This window comes from Rhinopithecus bieti, unplaced genomic scaffold (genome assembly GCF_001698545.2).
Source record: "Rhinopithecus bieti isolate Rb0 unplaced genomic scaffold, ASM169854v2 scaffold_35307, whole genome shotgun sequence".
NCBI classification, from domain to species: domain Eukaryota; kingdom Metazoa; phylum Chordata; class Mammalia; order Primates; family Cercopithecidae; genus Rhinopithecus; species Rhinopithecus bieti.
Window position 1 is genome coordinate 657,654 of NW_016814940.1, and position 22,204 is coordinate 679,857.

A 22,204-nucleotide genomic window follows, 5' to 3' on the forward strand; every position below is an offset into this window, starting at 1 on the left:
AGTGAGCTGAGATTTTATCATTGCACTCCAGCTTGGGCGATGGAGTGAGATTCCGTCTCAAAAAAATAAGTAAATAAGTGAAAATAAAAAATAATAATAAAAATAACAAAAGTAATACAAATTAAAAACAATATAGTATAACAACTATATGGCATGTGTACTGTATTAGGTACAGGTAATCTAGCAGGATTTACAGTATTATATATGGAGGATGTGTGTGGGTTACATGAAAATAGTACATCCTTTTATATCTGCAGATTTTTGTATCCACAGGGGTCTTGGGCTAATAATCACCCGCAGACACCAGGTGACGACTATATAACTCTATTCACCAAACATAAAGAGCCTTTGAATTTTTTGTTACAACAATTGTAGAGGTGTGACTTATAGGAAGAAATGAAGGAAGAAGGAGGGGTGAGAGCAAAGGAAAAACAGATTAAAATTAATGGAAAGAAAAGGTACTTTCATAATCATAAAGGATTTAGCCTTTATTTCAAGAAGTAAAATACCTGGTATTTACTTGGAATACACAAAAGACAAGGTAACTGTATTCAGCAGAAGAACCCTCCACCTCTGTAAGATTCATATTTAAACTGCGAAAGAAACGGGATTGGGTAATCGGGAGATTACCTGCACTTTAGGCTGTAGCTGCTTTTCCCATAGGAGCTAGAACTAACAATATTGCTTTTCGCACTTCTCCATAAGTGGTAGAAAGAATGTGACCTTATTCTGGTGCCAACAGGGGGTGACAGGAATTATACAATTTGTACACTCCTGCTATGGCACTTCCCATTTTCAGAATCTCGGATACTACTACTGCCACCAACAACATTCACTGAGCAGATGCCAGGAGCTGGGCACAGCTGTAAATGTTTTACATGCACAATTTTAACTTTTTAAATGCTCTCGACAACTCCACAAGGTAGGTGTTAGTATCATTGCCATTTAAAAGTAGGAAACTCAGACGTTACTTCGGAGACATGTTATTAAAAGAACTCAAAGAGTACAAATATATATATGAAGAAAAACAATCCATCTTCCATCCTCCTGGGTAATGGCTGTTAACTGTATAACCTGATACAACTATCCCTACAGCAATGTATTTTAGACAATTACTAAAATTAATTTCTAGAGAACTTTTCCTTAAAATTATATTTAAGTGGCCGGGCACGGTGGCTCACACCTGTAATCCCAGCACTTGTGGGAGACCAAGGTGGGCAGATCACGTGAGGTCAGGAGTTTGAAACCAGCTTGCCCAACATGGGGAAACCCGTCTCTACTAAAAAATACAAAAATTATCTGGGTGTGGTGGTGCACACCTGTAGTCCAGCTACTTGGGAGGCTGAGGCAGAAGAATCGCTTGAACCTGTGAGGCAGAGGTTGCAGTGAGCTGAGATCATACCACTGCACTCCAGCCTGGGCCACAGAGCAAGACTGTCTCAAAAAAAAAATTATATTTAGAAAGGCAAAAGGAAAAGAATTATGGCAAGTTGATGGTAATTTAGTCTGAACCTTAACCATTTTTTGGGCTGAAAAAGTTGCCAGCCTAGAAAAACGGGGAATGAAGGCAAATACAGTAAGTCCTCATTTAATGCCATGGACAGATTCTTGGAAACTGCAACTCTTAAGAGAAATGACATCTAGCAGGTCTTTGAATAATGTTATTATGTTATAATAACGGCAGTCCCCAACCTTTCTGGCACCAGGGACCGGTTTCCCGGAAGACAATCTTTCCATGGGTGGGGCAGGGACGAGATGGGCTGGTTTCAGGCTGAAACTGTTCCACCTCAGACCATCAGGCATTAGATTCTCATAAGGAGTGTGCAGCCTAGATCCCTCCCATGCACAGTTCACAGCAGGGTTTGCACTCCTATAAGAATCTAATGCCACTGCGGATCTGGCAGGAGGCAGAGCTCAGGTGGGAAGGTGGTACTGCTCGCTCATTCGTCTACTGCTCACCTCCTGCTGTGGGGTCCAGTTCCTAACCACAGACCACTGGTCTGTGACCCGGCGACCACTGCCTTATAACATGGATGAGAAAAAACTGTATTCATCATACCTCACTTTGTTTAAAGTTCAGTTTCCAATAACTTATCAACATCAAATGGTGACTTGGTATAGTATTTCTGTTGAAAGATGACTTTCACAGATTTTATATTTTTTTATTTATTTATTTTAGTTTTTAGCAATGAGGTCTCACCCTGTCACCCAGACTGGAGCGCAGTGGTGCATTCATAGCTCACCGCAGCCTTGAACTCCTGGGCTGAAGTGATCCTCCTACCTCAGTCTCCTGAGTAGCTGGGACGACAGGCATGTGCTACTGTGCCCAGCCAACTTAAATACTTTTAAAAAATGATCAAAACATGGGAACCTAAAGTTTCAACAGTAGAACTCACAATAAATTCCAGAGTGTCAATATAATGGAAATTTTACAGAGGCATTAGAAGTTTTATTTACAATTAACTGTTGGCAAATTCTTAACAAAAATTCATAACATCAAGTAGAAAAAACAAATGACAATCATCTACATAATAATCTCAAGAATATTTTTTGAATAAAGGAGCTATACAAATTATATGTATGTGCATACATGAAAAGAAAATGAGGCATTTAATAGTAAAATATTTCCAAATACAATACCAGTAGTACTGTTTTTTTCTTTACACAAGTGATAATCATTTTAGAAAAACTGGAAAATATACTAAATATAATCCTAAAAAGATATACAGAGAAAATTAAGTGTTCAAATATACGTTTTACTATTATCTTTTAGCTAATGGAGAAAAGAGAAAAGTTAACTCAGAACCGTAAGAACTGGCTGGGCGCAGTGGCTCACGCCTGTAATCCCAGCACTTTGGGAGGCCGAGGTGGGCGGATCACCTGAGGTCAGGAGTTCAAGACAAGCCTGGCTAACATGGTGAAACCCCATCTCTACTAAAAATACAAAAATTAGCCGGGCATGGTGGTGGGCACCGGTAGTCCCAGCTACTTGGGAGGCTGAGGCGTGAACCTGGGAGGCGGAGCTTGCAGTGAGCCGAGATTGTGCCACTGCACTCCAGCCTGGGCGACAGAGTGAGACTCTGTATTCCAAAAAAAAGAGCAGTAAGAACTGACTTTTTCTTAAGGTAGAATGAATTTAGATGATTTACATTGTAGTAATACACAATGCCATTCACTGTTTAATAAATATTCATGAATACGAAATGGTTTGATGCTGCTACTACATACCTGACATTGCTGACCAAAGAAGAGAGAAAATACTGATATTCGTCAGAAACATCCTTTGACCGCATAGGAAAAAATGTGTTATCTTCAGTAACCTCCAAAGCCACACGCTTTCCTATTTTTGATGATTTATATAGCCGAAAGTTTCTATTTCTTGTATAAACTCCTACATCAAAAATTAATAAAACAATATGAAAGCATGTTTTCTGTGATTAGTTTTATAGTCAGCAAATATTCAATTTTTTTATAGCATTAATAAAAGAAATAAGTATTTTCTGCATATAGCTGTAAACAAAATAAACCAAATTAAAGCACTATATAAATTAAAATAAATTGCAGTCAGCATGGAGGAATGCCACATTGTGAAATAGCAAACTCAATTATTCTGCAGCAATTCTGCAACTGAAACAAATGGAAAAGCTGGAGGCAGGAACTGGAAAGTTTGAGACAACCAGAGAGCTTCTAAGACAGTGAGGTTGTGCCATGCCAAATCCCAGAGAAAAGGGAAGGACCAAAATCAAATAAATATCTAGAATAAATCTAACAAAATATGGATAAGATTTCTATTCAGGAAATTATAAAACATTATAGAGAAAAATTAGAGAATCCCTAAGTAAATAGATGGGCCTACCATGTGCATAGATAGGAAGACTCAATATTATAAAAATGTCAACTCTCCCCAAGTTGATCTATAGGGTCAAGGCAATCCAAATAAAAATTCTGGCAGGATTTGTTTGTGTAAACTGGCAAACTGACTCTAAAATTTAAACAGAAGTGCAAAAGCTCAAGAATAACCAAGAAATTTCAAAGAACAAATTTAGAGGAATTGTTTTTCCTAGATATAAAGACTTACAACAAAACCATATTAGACAGTGTGGTGCCTATCTAATACATAAAACTGTATTAGACAGGAATAGATCAATAGAACAATGAAGCAGAACAGGGTCCAGAAACAGACCAAAATATATACAGCCACTGATTTATGGCAAAGGTGGCACTGCTGAGCAGTAGGTAAAGGACAGTCATTTCAACAAACAGTGCTGAGCCAACCAGATATTCACAAAAGAAAACATGAATCTTGACTGCTCCTCACTCAATAACCAAATCCTTTCCAAGTGGACTGTAAATCTAAACATAAAAGCCACGCCAGGTGCAGTGGCTTGTGCCTGTAATCCCAGCATTATGGGAGGCCATGACAGAAGGATCGCTTGAGGCCTGGGCAACATAGCAGACTCTGTCTCTACAAAAAATAAACAAATAAAAAAATTGTGTTGCTCTATGATACTTAGAAAGAGAGAGAGAGAAAGAGACAGAGAGGGGGACAGTGAAAGGAAAGGAAAGGGGCAGGGGAGGGGCGGCAGGGAAGGGGGAAGGGAAGGGAAGGGAAGGGAAGGGAAGGGAAGGGAAGGGAAGGGAAAGGAAGGGAAGCGGAAGGGAAGGGAAGCGGAAGGGAAGGGAAAGGGAAGGGAAGGCGGAAGCAAAGGGAAGGGGAAAGGAAAGTGAAGGGGAAGAGGGGGTAGGGAAGGGGCAAGGGAAGGGAAGGGAAAGGGAAGGGGAAATGAAAGGGAAGAAGGAAGGGAAGGGGGAAGGGAAGGGAAAAGGGGAAGGGGAAGGGAAGGGAAGGAGAAGGGAAGGGGTAGGGAAGGGGAAAGGAAAGGGAAGCGGAAAGGGAAGGGAAGCGGAAAGGGAAGGGAAGGGGAAAGGGAAGGGGGAAGGGAAATGCGAAGGGGGAAAGGAAGGGGGAAGAGGGAAGGTAAAGGGGAAGGAAAGGGAAGGGAAGGGAAGAGGAAGTGAAGGGAGAAGGGAAGGGAGAAGGGAAGGGAGAACGGAAGAGGGAAGGGAAGGGAGAAGGGAAGTGAAGGGAAGGGAGAAGGAAAGGGAAGGGAAGGGAGAAGGAAAGGGAAGGGGGAAGGGAAAGGAGAAAGGAAAGGAAGGGAGGGGAGGGGAGGGAAGAAATTGATTTAAAAATGTGGTCGCATGCACTTGTAGTTCTAGCTACTGCTGAGGCTGAGGCAGGAGAATTGCTTGAGCCCAGGAGTTCAAGGCTGCAGGATCGTACCACTGCACTTCAGCCTGGGAAACAGAATGAGACCTTGTCTCTAAAAAATAATGAATTAAACATAAACATAAAAGGCAAAACAATAAGCTTTTAGAAGATAAAGAAGAAAAGCAAAAGAATACCTTCATGGCTTTGGGATAGGCCAAGTTTCTTTAACAGGATGCAAGAAACACTGACCACAGAGGAAAACACTGATAAAATCAGACTACTTCTGTTTAATGACTTATGTTCCTCAAAGACATGACTAAGGGTGCAAAGACAACCACAAACACACACTACAGTTTACCCTTGAATAACAAGGGTTTCAGCTAAATGGCACCACTTATATGTGATTTTTTTTTTGCTTTCTTCTGTCTTTTTTTTTTGATACTGAGTCTCGCTCTGTTGCCCAGGTTGGAGTGAGTGGTACGAACTTAGTTCACTGCACCCTCTGCCTCCCAGGTTCAAGTGATTCTCATATCTCAGCCTCCCAAGTAGCAGGAATTACGGGCATGCACCACCACGCCTGGCTAATTTTTATATTTTTAGTAGAGATGGGGTTTCACCATGTTGGTCAGGCTGGTCTTGAACTCCTGACTTCAAGCAATCCACCTGCCTCGGCCTCCTAAAGTGTTGGGATTACAGGCGTGAGCCAAATTTTTTTCAACAAGTATACTGGAAAAATTTGGGGGGACTTACAACAATTTGAGAAAACTCACAGATGAACCGTATAGCCTAAAAAATTAGAAAACGTTAGAAAATAATTTAAAATAATTAGAAAAAGTTAAGTGTTCATGAATGCATAAAATACATGTAGATGGCTAGTCTAAGTTATCATTTACTGCCATAAAATGTACATAAGTCTGTTATAAAAAGTTAAAATTTATCCAAACATATGCACACCCTTGCAGACTGTACATGATGCCATTCGCAGTTGGGAAAAATCTAAACAAATGTAAAGATAGAGTATTAAATCATAACTGCATAAGATTAACCATAGTACATACTACACTACCACAGTAATTTCTTAGCCGCCGCCTTTTGCTATTGCAGTGAGCTCAGGTATCTGCCTACAACACGGCCTGATGCCAGTCCTCTCCATGTGAGCAGGTCATTACACCAATCAATTGCGTTTCAGTCAAAAGTGATCTTTGGCCGGGCACAGTGACTCACACCTGTAATCCCAGCACTTTGGGAGGCTGAGATGGGTGGATCACGAGGTCAGGAGATCGAGACCATTCTGGCCAACACGGTGAAACCCCGTCTCTACTAAAAATACAAAAAAAAATTAGTCGGGTGTAGTGGCAGGCACCTGTAGTACCAGCTACTCGGGAGGCTGAGGCAGGAGAATGGCGTGAACCCAGGAGGCGGAGCTTGCAGTGAGCCAAGATTGCACCACTGCACTCCAGCCTGGGCGACTGAGTGAGACTCGGTCTCAAAAAAAAAAAAAGTGATCCTTGCAGTTCTCGCATATTTTTCACCGTGTTTAGTGCAATACTGTAAACCTCGAGTATTACCATGGGACCCATATGAAGTGCCACTCATGATGCTGGAGGTGCTCCCAGACAGAAATATCATGACCTTACAAGAAAAAGCTGAATCGCTTGACATGTACATAGACTGAGGTCTCAGCTGCTGTTGTCACCATTTCAGATGAACGATTCATCATGTAAAGAGATGACCTAAACTTATAGTAGCGATAAATACAGTACAGTATTGTAAATACAGTCCCTCTTCCTTACGATTTTAACATTTTCTTTTCTTTAGCTTACTTCACTGTAAGAATCCAGTATATAATACATACACAAAACATAGTGAATCAACTGTTTATGTTATCAATGATGCTTCCGGTCAAGAGTAGGCTATCAGTAATGAAGTTTTTGGGAAGTCAAAAGTTATCTATGGATTTTGATCTGCACAGAGAAGTTGGTTCCCCTAAGCCCTGCATTGGTGAAGAGTCAACTGTGTGTGATTCCAATTACACAGTAAAAGTACAGACAAAACTAACCCACAGAGTTAGAGGACAGAATAGTTGTTACCCCTGGGACAGAGGGAGGGGTCCTGACTGGAAGGGGGATGAAGTTGGGGGTCCTGGTCATCTATCTCTTGTCTTGGGTAGTGTGGTGACAAGGGGTGTTCATTCTGTAATCAATTATATATTTTTCTGTATAAATGTTATACTTCAACAAAAAAGTTTCTTAACAAGATTTCAGCATACACTATGAAATCTCTGAACCTTTCCAAGGATGGGTTAGGAAACGACTTTCCCATCCTCTCTGGATATGTAAGTAAATCCAGGCATAGGTATCAAGAGTACCAGGGAGATTTTCTTGCTAGTCCGGTAGCCTGACTTTCAAGGTTAGGTGTGCTGTGACCTGGGGTACTGTGTTATACTGGGGTAGAAGTAGAGACAGGTACTGGCCACTGCCGCTCACCCTGGATCAACTTCCTGTTATGCAGTCTGCCTCACTGACTGCAGGCTAGTCCCGCCCGGAGATGATATCCTGCTAATAAAGCAAAACTGTCAGGCTTGGAAGAAGGTGCCTCTGCCTGTGTGACTGCTCGACCTCACACTCCTCTGTCTTTCCAAGTTCTGGTGCTCGATTGCCAGGGGTGCCAGAAAAACATGAAATCCAGCAGGAACACGTCCCTAATCTCGGTACACTGTTGGCCTGGGAATCTGACCTATACCTTAAACCTACTTTCCCTCAGCCTTTACACACTGAAGCTCTCCAAGGTGTTCAAAGCCAGCAGCAAAAATATTGCTATCTGGCGGGTACAATGGCTCACTGTAATCCCAGCACTTTGGGAGGCTGAGGCAGATAGATCATGAGGTCAGTAGTCTCAGACTAGCCTGGCCAACATGGTGAAACCCCGTCTGTACTAAAAACACAAAAATGAGCCGGGCGTGGTGGTACGCACCTGTAATCCCAGCTACTCAGGAGGCTGAGGGAAGAGAATCATTTGAACCAGGGAGGCGGAGCTTGCAGTGAGCCGAGATCGCGCCACTGCACTCCAGCCTGGTGACAGAGCAAGACTCCGTCTTAAAAAAAAAAAGAAAGAAAGAAAGAAAAAGAAAAAACCTGCCACTGTCATGGCTTTTGAAATCACAAGCTAGAGCCTCAGTATAAAAATGAGGTGCAGTTCACCAAATGGGAGCTGTTGTGTTAGGGTCTTGATTGGCCTGTTGTTGAATCATGCTCAAGTCCTGTCAGCCCAGGGCTTCTGACATCCTCAGGCTCTGAGACCAAGGTCTAGCAAAGCCACACTGGGTTGAGAAACCACTGGTTTCAACACAACACGAGAGCTGATGAAATGGGCCCTGCCACGACCACTGAGATATTGGGTGAGGAAAGCACCCAGGCTCACTGCGCCACATGAGTACTGCTTTTACACTGGGTCTGTTTTTTAAATGTCTGTACTCTGACTTAACCTCTCAGCAGTCCTGGAGGAAGCTGGTCCAACTGTTACTATAAAACTCCCTCAACAGGAATCCTCTGGACATGCAGAGCAGAAGGCAGCCACAGCCATCCTCTGCTGGAGCTCAGGCCGGCCTGGACCCCGCTAGATCTCTAGAGAAAAACCTCAGAGATTCCCAGCACCTAACTCGCTGCTTGCATCCTGCTGGCGACTTGGGCAGTGGAGGAAGCGAGAATCCCAAGCACGGTGACGAGTGGGCACCAACCTGTCTCTCACGAAAGCACCAGGACCATCTGATAGAGACAGCTGTCAATCTTACTTACCAAGATCCACAAAAAGATGCTTCTCTCCCATGTTATTCTTCACAACTAGAAATGAAAGGTCAGGACTGCTTTGCTCAGCTGACCCCAGCCTCTCCAGTTTCTTTGAATTCAACGTCCAGCTTTCCCCTGTAGCCTTCTCCGTGAACATTTTGTTGAAAGAAAATCCTTGTCTTGCAGGTGCTTCCAAAAAATGGGGAAATCCGTGGCCTGTTGTCTCTGAAGTGCTATCATCATCTTCACTGCCAAGCAAGTCAAGAGCAGGCTGCAAAATTTTTCTCAAAAAATTACCTAAGGAAAAAAGCTGTTATGATTCACCTGATTCTTTTCCACACACCATATCTTAAGGTCTAGCCATGAATCCACACACAACAATTTTATACAGAAAACCATTTTTTAATTTCTGGTTTCAAAACCAAGTTGCTATAAATTGTTACATGCCACTCCTGTGACTTCCTTCCTTTCGTGAAATCGTTTACCTTTTCAAGTCCATTGACTTAGGAGCCTGGTGTCAGATGTAAACAAATCATCTTAGAAGGGAAAGTTCATTTGAGAAGACGTGTCAATGCTGCCGGTAGGGGCCTGAGCCTCAGAGGCTGTCATCCAGAAAACACTACTTATTAACACATACTGGGAGGACTTATCTTCACATTCAATGATTAAAGAATGAAGGGCCTTGTGCCTTTAAGGGATCATAATAATAATAATGAAGAATGAAGGTTTATATAAGAAAACTGCTGCTCAGCTAACAGACAGAAGCACTGAGGAAATCTCAGGGAGTCAGTGTGCTGGCAAATTTCTCAAGAGCTTATTTTCTCTCCTTTACCTGCCATGACATGCCCGGCAAACCCTGGCTTTCACAGCCGTCAGCTCCCAGGCTGCTGCTCCTACCTCTGCCTCAAACTGGGCACAAAATGGACTGGACTACGGCCTCGGAGCTAACATCCACAACAAAAGCAATTCGATACATTTACTGTACTTCAACATTTATTCTAAGAACTCTGAGTAACAGTAGTCCTATCTGTACCATGAAAAGTTGGTAAGAAAATCCAGAACTTCTTCGAACTCTCACATTTTACACCACGAAATCAAATAATTTGGCTATTAAGTTGCTTCATGTATACCAATACTCAAGAAATGCAATACTGTAAGAAAAATTTAATTTTAATCTGTAGAACTGTTATTGTTTAGATTCATTCTTCACTTTATTTACCAGAAAGGCTTGGGTCCTTACATTACAACAAATGCATGCTCTAAATTCAAAATTTTCTTTCTTCACATTAGATTTTATTACTTGCCTACTCAGCCAGCTGTGGTGGCTCATGCCTGTAATCCCAGCATTTTGGGAGGCTGAGGCAGGCGGATCACTTGAGGTCAGGAGTTCAAGACCAGCCTGGCCAACATGGTGAAACCCCCGTCTCTACTAAAAATATAAAAATAAGTTGGACGTGGTGCTGGGCACCTGTAATCCCAGCTACTTGGAGGCTGAGGCAAGAGAACTGCTTGAACCTGGGAAGTGGAGGTTGCAGTGAGTCAAGATCATGCCACCGCACTCCAACCTAGGTGACAGAGTGAGACTCTGTCTCACAAAAAAACAAAAACAAAACAACAAAAAAAATTACTTCCCTACTCAAAGAAACGAATCCAATTTCTTACAAAGCACTAAATGTCAAAATCAAAGCAAACACATTTGGTCTCCCAATGATATGCTGGTACGGGATGGATTCCTTCTGGAAGGAGGGAGGGAAAGTAAACACCACGTGGAAAGAAATCACAACACATCAAAGGACAACAAAGCAAAATCTAAACCCAAACTGATAAAGCTAATCTTCCTGAAAACTTACCATTGCAGCTACTTGACCCCAGACAGTAAGAGAAGAGAGTGCACGGTTGCAGAAACGGAGGCAATGGCAGTGCTGGGGAGGCCACAGGCCTTGGAACCCTGGCATGGAGCAACCATGGCCAGGACCATGACATAAGGACTGTCACCAGCATCAATGCTAACACACTGGCCCCAGCAAACCACACTGCTTCCTACTTCCCTTCCAGGATCTTATTGCCCCCAACCCTCATGAGGACAGGAACTATCTTATTTGCTGGAAATAACTCAAAAGACTAGTCAGTCAGAAATTTGAGGTATGACAGCAAACTGGCAGAAGAGTATTTTTAGGCAGATCAAGAGCTAGGATCTCTTACATTTAACTGAATTCTCTTCTCTGAAAGGCTGACAACAGCAACTAGAAATGTCATCCAAAGATACACTAAGGGAAGAAAAAAGGGAAAATTCTGAATCACTTCATATTCTCTGCACTTCTGGCTCTGCCAGCTCCTAATTCTAGGGGAAAGGGGCTGAGGTGACAGCCCAGTTACAACACCTGATCACATCTCTCCAGCCACACTAGACCATTCACTGTACCCATTAGCCACACACTCTTATCTCCATAGCTTTGCTTATGCTGTTCTGACTGTAAAGCCTTTCTTACCTTTGACTATACAATGAAATCTTACTGAAAGCCCAGATGAATGCCATCTGCTTTCAGAAGATATCTGTAGCAAAAACTGCTGGTACCTCACAAATTTCTATTCTCTCCTTCTTCCTGAGCAAGAGATTCTCAGCTTTCGGCCTGTGGCTAATAGTCATAGGGCAGACGATGACCAGTAAACAGCAAGCAAAGAAATAGCCTATTTGGTGCTCTGCCTCCACACCCTGACAGCAGTCCCGCCTCACTATTCATGCATTCATTCGGAAGGGATTTACTCAGATACGACTGAGCAAGAAGGCCACACACTGCAGAAAGGCAGCAAGCACGGGGGCTGGAGTCAGAGACAGCTCAGTTTCTGTTTTGGCTTTGCCATCTGCCAGCTCTGTGACTTTGGTCAAATCTAAACCTTAACATTCCCCAGCTGCTTAACAGGAATAACAGCACCTACCTTTTGGAGTTGCTATAAGGAGTAAACAAGAAAATGAAATTAAGGAATTAGCACAATGCCTGGCGCATGTAACTGCTTAAAAGACTTGGTTGTGCAGCCTTAGGACAAGTCCCTAAAGGTACTCATTAATACCTTCTGGATGAATGCATGAACAGTAAGGAGGACCAGGTGAACAGACCGCGTCATGTGAGGCGGCCGCATCAGCAAGTGCAAAGGCCCAAGCACTGCAGCAAATGTGGCCCATGACAGGAGCTGAATGAACAGGGCAGGGTGGCGGGAGATGAGGCTGCCAACTTGTATTTATTATTGCTGTTATTATTCTTATATTAATAATATTAGTAATGTTATTGATAATGATATTTTCATTATGGGCTAAGCTCTGGAAATACAAAAGGAAGAAACAGTCCCTGCCCTAGAGAAACATTAAGTAGAATAGAGGAGATGACAAAGAAAACAGGAAATGACCATAGGAAGTGGTAAATGCTTTGACACAATAAGCTCTGGACGTTCTCTGCAACCCAGAGGAACACTAATCTAAGTAAGGCTTAGGGTTTCAGATGTGACAGAAACAGCTTCTCACACGGTTTGATGGTGACAGAGTCCTAACAGGCCAGGGGCTCATCCCTGTAATCCCAGCACTTTGGGAGGCCGAGGTGGGCAGATCACAAGGTCAGGGGATCAAGACCATCCTGGCTAACATGGTGAAACTCTGTCTCTACTAAAAATACAAAAAATTAGCTGAGCGTAGTGGCACACGCCTGTGGTTCCAGCTACTCGGGAGACTGAGGCAGGAGAATCACTTGAACCCAGGAGGCAGAGGTTGCACTGAACCAAGAACGTGCCACTGCACTCCAGCCTGGGCGACAGAGCGAGACTCCGTCTCAAAAAAAAAGTCTCACTTTCACTGTTCTCCAAGCCTCTAAATCCATTTTTGGGGTTTGGATGGGTGAGTGTGTTTCTCACAGGATTAGGGAGACAGACCGAGGAGGAACGTCCAGCTGAGCTAACAGGAAACAGGCAGGTGACGAGAGCCTTGTGAAAACAGCATGCTGGGTTTCTGTGGCCACCTTCCCCTAATTCAGAAATCAGGTTCTTGACTTTCATGCCAGTGCTTTAGTGACTATGTCCACACCTTTTATTCTAGGTGGCTGTGAAACTCTAAGACACTAGTAGCTCTGAACCGAATTACCTGTTACCTGAGCTTCAGTCAATCATCTGCTGTTTGGACCCTTGCCCTACCCTGCTTTGATAAGCTCTGGGGATTTGGCTTCCGTTCAGACCTTCATTATGGTGTTCCCACTCTACCTGTGTTTCTCCTTTGGACTGACTTAATGTTTAACACCTGGGCCTCTATCTCGAAATGCCCAGGACTGAGATACATAATCTAGTTTCAGTTTCAGACTTGTCCCTCTAGAATTATCCCAACCCTGAAGCTCTGCCTGAAACAATAAACAAGCCATCTTTGCTACAACCTGGGACCAAAGCCCCAAAGCAAGGCCGAAGCAAAGGTCAGAAATCCAGAAACGAGATTGCAGATAAGGCTTGACATGGAAAGGCCTCTCATGAACTTTCCAGGAAACTGAAATAAATCCTGTTGGAGCAGAACCCACTATTTGGACATGGATAGCCATCCCAGTCTCTATGATTAGAGATGCAAATGCCAAAGAAGTCCTGAATAGGCTGATGTGTCTAGAACAGAAAGGTCTAAAGCTAAAGGAACATCTTAAAAACATGAAGAAACACATTGCCATTTTTTTTTTTTTTTTTTGAGACAGGGTCTCACTCTGTTGCCTAGGCTGGAGTGCAGTGGTGTGATCTTGGCTCACTGCAACCTCCGCCTCCTGGGTTCAAGCAATCCTTGTGCCTCAGCATCCCGAGTAGCTGGGACTACAGGCATGCACCACCATGCCCGGCTAATTAGTAGAGACAGGGTTTCGCCAGCTTGCCCAGGCTGGTCTCAAACTCCTAGCCTCAAGTGATGCACCCACCTTGGCCTCCCAAAGTGCTGGAATTGCAGGCGTAAGCCACTGCACTCGGTGCACATCGCATTTTTTAGGATAAGTTAATGATCATAAAAGTTTATACGTATGCACAAAATTTTAAGAGGAACAAGAACATATGAGTTTTGAATACAACTCCATGATTTTTAAAAAGCAGTATACTTACCAACATGAATGTTATCTTTAAATGCCACATCATGGAGCTGAAATATTAAATGCCGGCTGAATTTCTCATCAGTGCTAGAATCCAAGTTCAAAACATCTTCAGCTGAGCAATTAACACCATATAACTCTCGAAGTGCTTTACACACATACTAAAAACACAAGTAAAATGCAAATAATTTATATTTTTTGTCTTAAAATTTTTCTATGAGCAATAAGCATCTCTTTAAATATAATCTATGAGTTAAAAAGTCATTAATTTCTGATCAGGTGTGGTGGCTCATGCCTGTAATCCCAGCACTTTGGGAGGCCAAGGTGGGCAGATAACTTGAAGTCAGAAGTTTGAGAGCAGCCTAGCCAACATGGTAAAACCCAGTCTCTACTAAAAACACAAAAATTAGCCAGGCATGGTGGCGGGTGTCTGTAAATCCCAGCTAGTCAGGAGGCTGAGGCAGGAAGATCACTTGAACCCAGGAGGCGGAGGTTGCAGTCAGCCAAGATGGTGCCACTGTACTCCAGTCTGGGTGACAGAGTGAGACTCTGCCTCAAAAAAAAAAAAAAAAAAAAAAAAGTCATTAATTTATTTTGTAATGGTTTTAATTACCAGAAAGGGTCTAATTCATACTGAGCCTGAATTCAGCTCTAAGAATACAGCCTCTGAGACTACATGGCACTGAGCATGAAGGCCATGCACAGTAGAAAGGCAGCAAGCACTGGGGCTGGAGTCAGAAACAGCTGTGTCAGTTTTGGCTTTGCCATCTGCCAGCTCTATGACTTTGGTCAAATCTAAACCTTAACATTCCCCAGCTGCTAAACAGGAATAACAATAGCAGCTACCTTTTGGAGTTGCTGTAAGGAACAAACAAAAAAATGAAATTTTTAGCACAGTGCCTGGCACATGTAACTGCTTAAAAGCCTTGGTTGTGCAGCCTTAGGACAAGTCCCTAAAGCTTCAATCTTCTCATTTGCAAAATGAAGCTACTAAGAACTACCATGCAATATTATCTTGACATGAGCAAAAATGTTTATGAACTGCCGTCACTTTAGATACCTAAAAGTTAGGCAACAAATTGTATTTTTAATAATGTTTTGGCATTCTTATACCACCACACTCCCCTCATGCTCTCTGGCTGTACTCTTCTGTAAATTCCCACTTTCTCAGAGAGAGCTTCCTTGATTTCCCTCTCTACATCAAATTCCCCCTATATACTCTTTCTCTCTTTGTAGACTTACACAGCTACAATTTTAGGTTGATTTATGTGATTAGTTTGACATGTTTTATCTGTATTACAGAGGCTCTTCCTCCATATTTGTTCTCTCCCTCTGCAGAAACACACTCCCAATTTTTAGCTAGATTGGAGGCCATCCAGAACAGACTACATTTCCCAGGCTCCTCTACAGCAGGGTGTGGCCGCTAAGTCGGCCAATGGGATGTGAGAAAGAAAGTATGCCATTTCTGAGAGATCCTCTAACAGGGAAAGGGCATGCCCTCCCCTGCTCCATTTGTACTGACTAGAATGCAGACACAGCGGTATGAGCCATCTTGGATAATGGAAGAAGGCAACATCTTAGGGACAGCAAAGCAACAAGCCTAGTCCCTAACAGTATGGAGCCACAGTAGATATTACTTGGGGGAGAAACTGGTTTCTGTCTTGTTTAAGCCACTTTAATTTTGGGTCTTTATTATGGCAGCTAAATCTATCCTAATTTATTATCCTCCATTAGACTACAAAGTGTATGCCATCAGAAATTATGTCTCTTTGACTTTTGGTAATCCTAGTGCCTAGGCACGGTGCCTGACACTTAGTAGAGACTAAAAACTGATGAATGAAGTCAACTTCTGTACTTTCAGAGCCACAGAGAATAAATTTAGTGACACTTTAGGTAGGACAAGTAATCATATACTCCTAAATTCTCTTTCCCAAGATTAACTTTAATTAAAACTTTAAGTTACTTAAATAATTAAATTATAAAATCCAGGAGTTAAACTTATATGATTGGATAATGTTGCCCTGAAATGTGGTCCTAATAAAATACATTAGCACCAGAATTCATTCTAACTGGGGAGAAGTGGCTTATTGAAATGTGCCAGTTTAGCCACTGAACCAAAGGGTATTTTACATTATCACCAATTATTATTAACCATCTGCTAAATTAACATAATAGCTAACCTAATTATGCCTCCTCACAGTAAGACTCAAAGGAAAAAGTACTTACTGGATTATAAACTTATTGCATACAAAGTAACCAATAAATGAAATTAATTTCAATGCAATCATTATAAAAAGCATTATATTAAGTAATCCAATGAGAACAGTTCTATCAACATGGTAAACATGTTAAATAAAAATGCTGTATAATTTTGAACTTAGATTTATACAGTTTCTTCCAACAGTTTTGCTGATGCAAAAGATTAGCTGTTCAAGACTCATTTGAAAAAAGTGGTATAAAGAATAAGGAGAAAAAAATTCTAAACATCTACATAGCCTTTGCCGTACCAGTGTTTATTAATAGTGTTACAAATGAAATTTGCTCCAGTGTTCATTAGAAATATTTCTAGTTTCTAATGCAATGTGGTACTTCTTTGTTAATATGTAACGTTAAGTGGCAGTGAAAATCTCTGAATCGAGGTTCCTTGTAGCCCACGGAGAAACTACACAAGAAATCTTACTTTAGACTATAGAAGAAAGTCAATATTTACGAATTATTAAAAACATAATTAGGCCAGGCACCATGGCTCACTCCTATAATCCCAGCACTTTGGGAGGACGAGATGGGTATATCACTTGAGGCCAGGAGTTCAAGACCAGCCTGGCCAACATGGCAAAACCCTGTCTCTACTAAAAATACAAAAATTAGCCAGGTATGGTGGCACACACCTGTAATCCCAGCTACTCAGGAGGCTGAGGCAGGAGAATTGCTTGAACCTGGGAGGCAGGTTCAAGCAATTGCAGTGAGCTGAGATTATACCACTGCACCCCAGCCTGGATGACAGAGTGAGACTCTGTCTCAAAAATAATAATAATAATAATAACAACAACAATAAAGGTTAAAAATTAAACAATTTACCAGCTGTAATGAAATAAGCATCTAAATTTATTTTAAGGGTTCAATGGCTATTTAAAGAAAACATAATTTGGGGTTTTTTGGGGGGAGGTGGGGGAATTTATATATATTTATTCTGCTTCAAAGCCAGGATAAAGCTAATATTCTGTATATTTTTTAAACAGCATTCACATACATTTTCAAAAAGATTTAAAATCAAGCATGTAGAGGTCCAACAGAGAATACTAGCAGATATTCTTTATCAAAAACATTTTAATTTGGATATATTTTAAAAGTTACAAAATGGGTAATCTATAACATTATTATTCGGTTAACATTTAAAAGAAAAATAGCTAGTCAATAAGTGTCAGTACCTACACTTAGGCTGAAGTATAGTCAGTACAATTTTAACACAACTTCCTGTGATACAATCTGAAAATTTTTTTGAAATAATCCTAATAGAACTTAGCTGCACAAGTCCATGCTATTCCTTTTATTAGTAACTTCCTGGTTGACACAGCTAAATCAAAAATAAAGAGCTACAATATTTTTCTCTTAGTTAAAACCAGTGATAACTATATTTATAGACAAGGTTTTACCAATACTGGCTGTAGGGCCTTGAATAGGAATTCGTTTCGTCTGGGCCTTAATTTCCTCATTTGGAAAGGGAGAAGATCAGATGATTTCCAAAATTCCTGCAAGCTCCAAAAATCTGATACTGTGGCCGGGCGCGGTGGCTCAAGCCTGTAATCCCAGCACTTTGGGAGGCCGAGACGGGCGGATCACGAGGTCAGGAAATCGAGACCATCCTGGCTAACACGGTGAAACCCCGTCTCTACTAAAAAAAAAAATACAAAAAATTAGCCGGGCGAGGTGGCGGGCGCCTGCAGTCCCAGCAACTCGGGAGGCTGAGGCAGGAGGCGTAAACCCAGGAGGCGGAGCTTGCAGTGAGCTGAGATCCGGCCACAGCACTCCAGCCTGGGCGGCAGAAGGAGACTCCGTCTCAAAAAAAAAAAAAAAAAATCTGATACTGTTTGTAGTCAGTGTTCTTGAGGTTCATCTTAGTACCCAATTTTACAGTAAAATTATTTTGCTTGGCTTTTACCAAAGTCAGCTATTTGTAATGGAATTCAGAGAATTAATATATAATTTTAATATATAGAAAATTTCCAAACTGACATCTTTTTCAAAGCATGTTTTTTTTACCAGATAGTAAAATCGCAAACTATATGAACATAAATTGAACTTTCCTTCCTTTTCACAGTTTACTCATAGAAGTAATATTAAAAAATCAAAGTCAAAAGGAACACTAGCAAGAAAAAGAAGAGATACAGAACAAGCATATTACGTAGGTTGAATTCACTGAATGAATAAGCCAATGAAGAGCTGAACAGATAGAAATAAGGAAAACGTGAGTCGGCCATTTACCTTGATGAGTAATGCAACCATGTTTTTCCCATCAGCTCCTGGGTTGGCAGGTTTGTTAAATTCCAAATCAAAATAAAGCTTGCACACAGCATTTTCAGGAATAACTTCATAGCAGTGTAAGAGATTTTTTCTAAATTGAATAATTCAAGATTGTTAAATTGATATCTTATATCTTTATTGATTGATTGATTGAGACTGAGTCAGCACTGTTGCCCAGGCTGGAGTGCAGTTGTGTGATCTCGGTTCACTGCAACCTCCTCCTCCTGGGTTCAAGCGATTCTCCTACCTCAGCCTCCCGAGTAGCTGGGACTACAGGCACGTGCCACTACACTTGATTAATTTTTGCATTTTTAGTAGAAACAGGGTTTACGCCATGTTGGCCAGGCTGATCTTGAACTCCTGGCTTCCGGTGATCCACCTGCCTCAGTCTCCCAAAGTGCTGGGATTACAGGTGTGAGCCACTATGCCCGGCCTCTATCTTATTCCTTTTAAATCGTGGCAGTTTCTCTTACATTGCAAGTACTGTGTTAACTGTGCTTTCACTACATACAAGTATGAAATAAGAACATGATAAAGTGAACTGTTCACCATAGGTTTACGGCTCATCGTGTCAAGGGTTTCCATCAAGCAAAATGCAACAATTATATCCTGTAACATTATTTAACTGGAAAATACAGTCAATCTTACAGTGCTATTGATTTACAGATGAGTTTGATATTGTGTAATACCTCTATATTTGTTTTTAGTGTCACCATCAAACAAATTTTCTTTGAAAAAAAAATGTTATTTTCAGGATGTCCTATTCTTCGGATTCCATTAATTTTCCATGAGAATTTTTAAATTCTGTATTTTCATTGGAAGATAATATTTTAAAAATTGGTTAAAAAATTCTGAATCACCTGACTTTGATAAGCTCTCAATGCTCATGTTTGCAGTTACATTCTTTCTGGCATTAAGAGGAATGACTTTGACACAGGTTAAATAGGGAGAGATGCTGACTTAATTTGCAAATGATAATTTGGACTAAAGTTCAGATGGCATCCTATACAAATTAAGGACTTGTAGTAATTTGAAGAGGGAAAAGTTATGTGAAAATTGTATCATCAGGTGGCACAGGTAGTGGAGGAACTCAACACACACATACATGTACACCCATACACATCCTGGAGCAGTCAGTACCATATTTACATTGCAAGATGAGACAGTTTCAGCAAAACATCTGTCACATTATCTTAATGATTTTCATTCAACTCTAACTGGTGTTGCATGTATATAAACATAAATCCAGTTTCATATTTGAAGCTACTTAGCAACATTCGAATAAAAGTATTCTAAATCAATATAGGGCATACATAACAATTTACTCTCCTTTTCCATACATTACACAAGTCTGAGAAATACTTGAATACAGCTGGGCACGGTGGCTCACGCCTGTAATCCCAGCACTTTGGGAGGCCAAGGCGGGCAGATCATCTGAGGTCAGGAGGTCGAGACCAGCCTGACCAATATAAAGAAATCCCGTCTCTACTAAAAATACAAAAATTATCCAGGCATGGTGGCAGGTACCTGTAATCCCAGCTACTCGGGAGGCTGAGACAGGAGAATTGCCTGAACTCAGGAGGCAGACGTTGCAGTGAGCCAAGATCACGCCATTGCACTCCAGCCTGGGCAACAAGAGTGAAACTCCATCTCAAAAAATATTTAAAAAATAAAAAAAAAAGAAAGAAAAAAGAGAAATACTTGAATAGATCACTCAGTTAAAATAAAGCTAATAAGCCAGGTGCAGCGGCTCACACCTGTAATCCCAACACTTTGGGAGGCCGAGGTGGGTGGATTACCTGAGGTCAGGAGTTAGAAACCAGCCTGGTCAACATGGTGAAACCCTATCTCTACTAAAAACATAAAAATGAGCCAGACATGGTGGCAGACGCCTGTAATCCCAGCAACTCAGGAGGCAGAGGCTGCAGTGAGCCAAGATCATGGCACCGCACTGCAGTCTGGGCAACAAGAGTGAAATTCTGTCTTAAAAAAATAAAAAATACAGCTAATAACAATTTAAAATAGTAATAATAAAGTCAAGATAAAGCAGATATTTATTACTAGGTAAATAACATACATATTCCTTTGTGATTAATAGTATAATTTAATACCTGTTTGCAAAAGAGAGATTTCAAAACTCCCTTTGAGTACACACATATATTTGTGTACGTGCATAATTATTTTCTCCCAGCACCTGGTGAGATACTCAAGCATTGCTATGACAAGAAAACTCCAGATTTCAATTCTAAGAGTAAAGGAGCAACTAATAGTGTGGTCACAAACTGTGGAGGCCAATTCAGCCTGAACGAATTTCACCAAAATTCCTAGGCAAAGGAAATGGAACTCTAGCTTAATGTGTGGTTCTGCTGCATGCTACCTACCTGGATTTATAGTAAAACCAAAATTCAGCATAGGTTGTCACAAGGTAAATACGTTGTCCATCTCCTACTTTGTATTCCAAAGCAAATACGTGAACATCCTAAATAAAATCAAAAAAGAATTCAGAAAAATTCACAAAATGCAAACCTAAACTCAACTGTAGCTATTGAATGTTCATAAAGAATTTTTCATTCAAGTTTTCAGAAACTGTAATTTGAACATTCGTATTATTAAATACAAGACAAATAGTCACTAGGTTTATGCCATTCAAAATCTAATTATACCTATTTTTTAATCATTCATATAAAAGGTGAAAACAATTAGAATATGCAGACTGAAGAGAAAAAAGGAGAGAAACCACTCTTAAAAATATTACTCATTTGACTTCCTATGATAGTTTTATTTCTTATTTTATGAAATTAAACTTATTTTTTAATGATTTGGGCTAAAATTAATTAGTAAATTCCCTAGTACATATAAAAATGTATGCAGGATACTTTTTTTTGTTTTGTTTTTTTGAAACAAGAGTCTTACTCTGTTGCCCAGGCTGGAGTGCAGTGGCACAATCTTGACTCACTGCAACCTCTGTCTCCCAGGTTCAAGCAATTCTCCTGCCTCAGCCTCCCAAGGAGCTGGGATTACAGGCGCCCACCACCACGCCTGATTAATTTTTTGTATTTTTAGTAGAGACAAGGTTTCACTCTGCTGGCCAGGCTGGCCTCGAACTCCTGACCTCAAAGTGATCTGCCTGCCTTAGCCTCCTAAAGTGCTAGGATTATGGGCGTGAGCCACCACACCCAGCCGGAACCATTTTTTTAAAGGTTAATTACTGTGATAGTGGTTTAAATATAATTGTTCACGCCTCCTGCCATAAAGTTTCTTCTAATAGAGGAATGCATCCACAAGTTATTTTGTTTCCTCTCAGCTAAAGGTAGCTGGTGAGCATATTTTCTTTTCATGAGTGAAAATCACAGGACTCAGTTACTTAACCCTAACAAAATCTTTTGAAATAAATTTTACAAACTGGTGATTAGCAAGTCCAACAAGCATACCCCTATCTATATCTTTTTAAAATTCAAGTTCAGATGAATCTGTCAGTGTTTTAATTGCTGCTGCTTGAATTAGGTTTACCCAAAATGACTAAGAAAGGTATTTCTTAAGCCATTCTCATGAGATTTGAGTAAGCATATCCTGACTAGAGAAAGAGAGGTCCTTCT

The 22,204-nt window shown here is 41.0% G+C and overlaps 1 protein-coding gene across 1 annotated transcript in view; it reads right to left on the reverse strand.

Moving 5' to 3' along the window:
- PRIMPOL (primase and DNA directed polymerase) overlaps positions 1–22,204 on the reverse strand; it is a 42,257-nt gene that overhangs the window by 12,267 nt on the left and 7,786 nt on the right. Inside the window, 5 exon segments of the mRNA XM_017852648.1 lie at positions 3,229–3,391; positions 9,007–9,294; positions 14,101–14,248; positions 18,570–18,699; positions 20,990–21,087. Of these exon segments, the coding sequence (XP_017708137.1) occupies positions 3,229–3,391; positions 9,007–9,294; positions 14,101–14,248; positions 18,570–18,590 (620 nt within the window). The 5' untranslated portion in view covers positions 18,591–18,699; positions 20,990–21,087.